The 7,051-nt window shown below is 34.6% G+C and overlaps 1 protein-coding gene across 2 annotated transcripts; it reads left to right on the forward strand.

Annotated features, from left to right (window-relative positions):
* Positions 1-644: 644 nt before the first annotated feature.
* On the forward strand, positions 645-6,557 carry LOC145056579 (uncharacterized). Of its 2 annotated transcripts, XM_079004271.1 has the most exons (17): positions 645-967; positions 1,044-1,319; positions 1,408-1,505; positions 1,594-1,747; positions 1,834-1,944; positions 2,081-2,914; positions 3,021-3,173; positions 3,253-3,352; positions 3,444-3,538; positions 3,614-3,814; positions 3,921-3,977; positions 4,041-4,112; positions 4,311-4,409; positions 4,654-4,785; positions 5,079-5,252; positions 5,573-5,756; positions 6,057-6,557. In XM_079004271.1, exons 1-16 carry the CDS (start codon positions 863-865, stop codon positions 5,726-5,728), a joined length of 2,817 nt encoding a protein of 938 aa, XP_078860397.1. In that variant the 5' UTR covers positions 645-862; the 3' UTR covers positions 5,729-5,756; positions 6,057-6,557. The 2 variants fall into 2 exon arrangements, with proteins under 2 accessions (XP_078860397.1, XP_078860398.1); XM_079004272.1 differs by lacking the exon at positions 645-967 and having other exon boundaries at positions 1,180-1,319; positions 1,403-1,505.
* The last annotated feature ends 494 nt before the right edge of the window (positions 6,558-7,051 follow it).

The following is a 7,051-nucleotide window of genomic DNA, read 5'->3' on the forward strand; positions in this document are numbered from 1 at the left end:
TAATTAAAAAAATTTAATAAGGGAAAAATAGTATTTTTAGGTAAGACAGAGACCAAACGCGTAACAAAAATAAACAGTAGGGATCATCCGAGTTAAAAAAAATTAATTAAAAATAAACCGTAGCAATCATCCGAGGAGATACAAATATGTGTGGTTTATTAATTTTTTTAAATATATAAAAAAAATAAATACATAAATAATAAAATTAATTAAAAAATAAATTAATTAGGACACAATAGTCTTTTTAGGTAAGACAAGACCAACCACGCAACAAAAATAAACAGTAAAGACCATCCAAGTTAAAAAAAATTAAGTTAGGGATAAAAACACAAATTCTCCCAAACCACAGGGACCATTCGTGTAATTTAATTTTTACTTTTTGTTTTGTTTATATTTGATAAAACTTTTCTATACATCTAGGTAACGAACTTGTTTTACGTTCACATCTAGGATTTAAATTACTATAGCAGGTAATAATGGTCATATGTGAACACTTCCAACAAATTTGTTATCTAGATATGTAAAAAAAAAAATAATTACCCAGATACAAACATACGGAAAAATTAATTACCTTAATCCTTAATAAGTCATATTCCCTTGTCTAATTATACAAATCAAACGTCGCATTAATTGATGTGTAATCCAACCCGCTGTTAAACGGGCTTCGGGCATGGTTCTTGCGATTCTTTATTGTGGATTTTCAATTTCTTCGCGCTTTTTGAACCGATCTCCTAGGTCTGCTAACCTCGGCGAACATCCGGCAGCCGGAAAAATCTATGGATCGCCGTCGATCGGTTCCCATTCAGAATTAGAGTACCTTTTAGGGCTTGTATTGGCATTTTGTTGCCCATAGACTGAAAAAATGGAAGTTTCTAAAAGTTTCATCGACAAGATCAACAGTGAATTCACTAGTTCGTTGCATTTCGGTTCCCCCTTACCCGGTTCTCGTACGAACGAATTTGATCTGGTATGTTTGATTTTGATTTTCCGCGCATTTTGGTTATCAAGCAGTAAGTATCATTAGTGCATTTTTTGGGTTTTAGGTGAGAGGTGTGTTACAGATACTTCAAGGGTTTTCAAGCTGTTTGTTTTACTGGGAGAAGGGGATCGGGCAGGGTTATCGTGCGAGAAAGGGGTTATATGTTGCGCACCTCTCTCAGACAAGTCTTGGTATGGTGTTAGATCAATTTGTTTATTCAGCAACATGCTTGAAATTGGTAGAGCTTAGGCTCTGTGAGATAGAAGATATGTCTGGCAGTTCGAGGTCGCCTCCACCTACCTTGAGAGCATTTGCTTCCTCAGCTTCTGCTTGGCTTAGAGTAAGTAACGACACACAACACATTCAGGCATTATTGCGTTGTGTTCTGTTGTATGCTTCTGCTTATTAGTGATTTCTCCTTAGAGCAGAAATTACGCGATATTGCTTTGACAGAGGAACTAAAGATGAACAACTCTAATACTGGGACTACTCCGACCATTTTGGGATTGGGAAATTCTTTAACAAGGTATGTGAAGTGTTTGGGATTTATTTTTTATGAATGGTGAATGCATCAAAAACATCATGTTTAATGTTTAATCAATGTTTATGTTTAGGCTTTGTGGTGGAGCAGAATATTTATTGCAGATAGTGCATGGTGCCATCCCGATTGAAGGTGATACACCTCTCTCATCTGCTGAAACAGCCGTTCACATTCTCAACCATCTTTATGAAAAGCTTAATGATGCTTGCCTTGTGCAAGGTGGTGAGGTTGTGGCACTTTATTGGTCATTTGATACTCAGTTTCTGTTGTTAGTGTTGATTAAAAAAGCTATACATTTTGCTGCTATTTACAGGAAGATTCATACAGGATGCTACTCTATATCTTTGTTGGATGTTTATTGCCATATATTGAGGTTCTTGATTCCTGGATTTTTGAGGGAATACTAGATGATCCCTTTGAGGAGGTAATTTCAATTTCAGCCCTACCTGTTTATACCAATTCGAATGCTTTCTGGTGCAAGTCTTAACCATGGTCCTGTTTCCATCATCATGCCAAACACTAACTAACTAGCCAACTGTATTATTTATTTATTTTTGCAGATGTTCTTTTATGCAAACAAAGCGATTGCTATAGATGAGGCTGAATTCTGGGAGAAGAGTTACCTGTTAAGATCAACACAGCATAAGAAGCTAAGTGCGGCTCATGTGAGTGATTTATTTCCCTTGACACAGAAAAAGATGTCTGGAAAAGTAGCAACAAAAACAAGGGGGCAAAATGAGTATGATCTAGTGGTTTGTCCTTTGTTCTTGAAAGATATTGCAAAAGAAATAATTTCAGCTGGAAAGTCGTTGCAGTTGATCCAGCATATTCCTATCACATCAACACTTGTTGATAGGCATCACGAGAAAGAAGGGTGCATGACTCATCAGCTAAGTTTGTCAGAAATATTTTGTTTGTCATTAACAGCTCTGATTGGTCATGGTGATCACATGTCTGAAATCTTTTGGAAAAATGATAAAATTGTTTCTGCAACTTCAACGGAGAAATTATTAGTAGCATACTCGGAGAAGATTTGGCATAAGTTTTTGGTTGATGCACTCAACAACGACATGAAAGTAGAACAGAATCTAGATTTGGTTCTTAGCTCCTTTTGTCCTGAAAATCCCACTATAACTGTATGCCAAAAGGTTCTTCAAGCAAAAGCAAATACCCACGATTGGAATTCATTAAACCTATCTAAAAACTACATTCTCCCTCCTTTGAACGATGACAAATTGAGGAAAGCTATATTTGGTGGAATGGGTGAAGACTTTATGACAGCTAAAGGAACAAATTATGCCTGTGGTTTTCCATTTGGTGATTCTCGCTCTCAACATGGCATAAAGGTGGTGGAATCTTTATTTCCATTTCCAACTATCCTTCCGTCCTTTAAGGTAACACATACATATATATTTTTTAATCTAGTAAATTATATATATATATATATATATATATATATATATATATATTACTTTGTTTTTGACGTACAAGTGGAAACAGGAGGAGCTTATGATGTCGGAGGTTTTACCATTCCAAAAAAACAGCACCCTTGTGTCAAAAGTCCTTGGCTGGATTCAAACTGTTGAACCAAAATCTACTCCACTTCCTGTTGTTATTTTGAGGGAATGCCTTACGTTTTATATCAAGAAGCAGGTATCTTTGACTGCATGTAAATTGTAAATTGTAAATTGTAAATTGTCAGTTGTATTTACATATTTTAATAATGTTTCAGGTAGATCATATTGGCAATCAGATATTGTCAAAGTTGCTATATGACTGGAAATTGATGGCTGAGCTGGGAGTGCTGCGTGATGTATATTTGTTAGGCTCTGGTAGTGCTATGTAAATGTTGATTGCTTATTTGGTTTGCTGCTAATAATATTAAAAAGAGAATTTAAATTCTGAAAAGTTTGTTGGAAGCAGGTGATCTTCTGCAGCATTTCTTGACAGTGGTTTTCAATAAGCTGGACAAAGGAGAATCATGGGACGATGATTTTGAGTTGAACACAGTGTTACAGGTATGGGTTAATGGTTGTTGATATTATTGTGTATATTGATGCTTACAGTTACTGAATGAATGAATGAGTTTTCAGGACTCGATACGCAACTCTGCTGATGCCACAGTACTAAGCTCACCGGATTCCTTAGTTGTATCATTAACAAAAAGTGATGGTGATGCTCAACAGACTACTACTACATCATCATCATCATTTATTGTCTCAAGTCCCCGTAAAAATCATCGTGCACAGGTCTCTGGAATCAATGACCTTGACTCCCTTAACTTCACATATAAGGTGACTAACTAATACTTACTTTTTTAATGCTACTGCTACTGGATAGAAAGAAAATAAGAATTGGGACTATAATCAAGATCATGTCGTGTGTACTTTTTAATTGTAGGTCTCGTGGCCGCTTGAACTTATAGCTAATGCTGAAACTCTAAAGAAATACAATCAGGTAGTGTCTTTTGTCTTTTGTCTATTTGGTGAGTTTGATTATTTATACGCTAATAATAAGCAGGTGATGAATTTCTTATTGAGGGTTAAGCGTGCAAAATTTGTCCTGGATAAAGCTCGAAGATGGATGTGGAAGGTGGGTACTGCTACTTGATATAGTAGTATAATAGTATACTTTGTTCAAAATACTTGAATGTTTTTAAAACTTATGTTTTTCAAAATACTTGAATGTGGGTACTGCTACGGCAGTCACCATGACATTGATATTTTATAAGTTGCAGTTTCATATTCATATAGGATGATTGTTTTACTATTTTATTTTTTATGTTTCCAGGAACGAGGTACAACAACAGTCAATCGCAAGCATAGATGGTTGGTGGAGCAAAAACTTCTTCATTTCGTTGATGCGTTTCATCAATATGTTATGGACAGGGTAACTAATAACCTCCTCTACAGTAGTCTACAGTCTACACCTACCTTAATATTATTATTTAGGGCAAAGTTTTTTCCTATTATTTGAAGGTATTCTGCATTGTACTTTCACTTCTTTCTTGTTAAGAGGACAGTGAAATTTGATGGCATTGCTGTAATTATTTTTTTAAAAAGTAGAATGGTGTAAGTAACATGAAGAAATGAAAGTGTATAAAGTTGGTTTGGTTTGGTTGATGTGAACATAGGTATACCATAGCGCATGGCGTGAGTTATGTGAAGGAATGGCAGCTGCCGGATCTCTTGATGAAGTGATTGAGGTTCACGAGGCATACTTACTGTCAATTCAACGCCAGTGCTTTGTAGTTCCAGACAAGCTGGTCAGTTTTTTAACCACTTAACAAGATGATTTTTCTATTCTAATAGTAACAAGAAATAGCAACCTACTTTCTAAATCTAAATAGTGATAGTGTTATGAACCTTCATTTTAAGACACCTCACTTTGAAAAATCTACAAAGTCATAGCAGCTGGCAATGTATAGAAATGAAAAGCTGTTTGTAGTTGGATTCTAGAATTGGGTTAAAGTAGAATCAAGAGTTATTAGGAAGAGGTAGTAATACTAACTAATAAAGAATGAAAGTAGATTGGTATTTCATATTTGTTGGTTGACAGTGGGTGTTGATTGCGAGCCGGATCAACAGTATACTTGGACTAGCACTAGACTTCTACTCGGTGCAGCAGACTTTGAGTAGCGGTGGAGCTGTTTCTGCAATCAAGGCCAGATGTGACAAGGAAGTCGACCGCATTCACAAACAATTTGATGACTGCATCGCCTTCCTTCTCAGGGTATGTTTATCATTATTCTTCTTTTCCTTTTTCTGTCTTGTTACTTGACATACAATAATACCCCCTTTTTTTTATTAAGTAAACCATTGTACTTTGAAAAATCTATCTATCTATATCAACCATTATACTTTCATACTTGGAAAAATTTCCTCAATTATTTATAGCAGCCAAAATTGGTTTGTGTAGATTTTTTAAAGTACAACGCTGCCTGTAATAAAGTAAAGAAAGTAGTTTGCTATATACTATATATAATTATAATATAATGTTTTATTGAAGTAAGTGGCTTAGTTATGAGTTATGAGGAAGTTGGGTGCATGCAGGTTCTATCTTTCAAGCTGAACGTGGGTCAATTTCCGCATTTGGTGGATTTGGTTACGAGAATCAATTACAACAATTTTTACATGTCTGATACTGGAAACTTGATAACTGCTCCTGGCTCCGACTCCATTAATTTTAAGTTGGCCAAGACACTCTGACACAGTTATCAGCTATCATCAACATCAGGTACCTAACCTAAATCAAAACATCTCACATTCACACTAATTTGTTGCTTTAAGACTCTTGTCTTGAAACTGTTTTCATTTTGTTATGGATTTGGTCATTGGTCATGTCCAATCAAATCAGGCCACCTAACTAATAAAAAAAATACTCTACAAGTCTTTAAATACCCTGACCATAATCAGACGGTGTGATTGGGAAAAGACCAAATCTAAAACAAAATGAAATCACAGTGATTTAGAATTTTTTTTTTTTTTTAATTACTCGTTTCTTCAACAATGATGGTGTTTTATTATTGGTATGAAGGTACAAGAAAGAAGATGATATGATGTAAAATATTATATTATAAATATTATAATACAAGAAGAAGAAGAAGAAGATATGATGTAAGGGGTTGTTTGTCTGTTGGGCATGGAAGAAGAGTGTGTTGGATGGGTAGTTGTTGATGGTGGCGATGAATGTAGGTTGCTGTGCAACTACCAATACCATTGAGTGAGTGCCAAGGAACAAAATAATTATTGCTGCTGGAAAGGAATGAAATCCATTTCTTTCTCGAAGCTTAATTTATATGAAAGAGCATGAGGGTGAAGTGAACAGCAAGTTTTTATATGGACATTAGAGGGGGAAAGGCGTTAATACCAACAGCTGTTGCTGGATTTGGATTTGGACTTTTGTTATTAACTAATTTGATTTTGTGATACGGATATATTGGGTTTTTTTGTACATCGATTGTTTGGACACGTAAATAGAGGTGCACAAACATCGGTCTTAACTAAAAACAGTCTGGTTTTTTAACCGGTTTTTTGAGATTGGCTTCGGTTTTAACCTAACTGGTTTTGGCCGTTTTTTTTTTTTCAAAATTAATCATACGAGATTTTTTTTTTGCAAACAAGATCGCATTCTCTGATGCTAAGTTCATCGGTTAGCTCACTTGTAACACATAATAACTAACATTGTTTGAGCTTAGAAACACAGGAAATGAAGCTTAGTTTGAGCTGAGAATAATATGAAAACATATGAGTTGAAATTGAAAATAGGACTAATATCATAAAAGTTTTAAGTTTTTAACGTGTAATTAGAAAAAGTCCTAACATATTTTTATTATTGCTATGACCATAATTTTCTCGCAGAATTATCGCTTTAGCCCGCTTAATGAGTTTTATAGTTAACTTTGTTAATCTTTTTTTTGCAAAATCAATCATTTAAAGTTCAAATTTGGTCCTTGTAGTTTGTAAACAATTACACTACATGGTTTTTTTAACATTATTTTTCATTTTTATATAATTTATTTATTTTTTGTC

This window comes from Lactuca serriola, chromosome 6, assembly GCF_051521515.1.
Source record: "Lactuca serriola cultivar US96UC23 chromosome 6, Lser_US96UC23_V15, whole genome shotgun sequence".
Taxonomy (NCBI): Eukaryota; Viridiplantae; Streptophyta; class Magnoliopsida; order Asterales; family Asteraceae; genus Lactuca; species Lactuca serriola.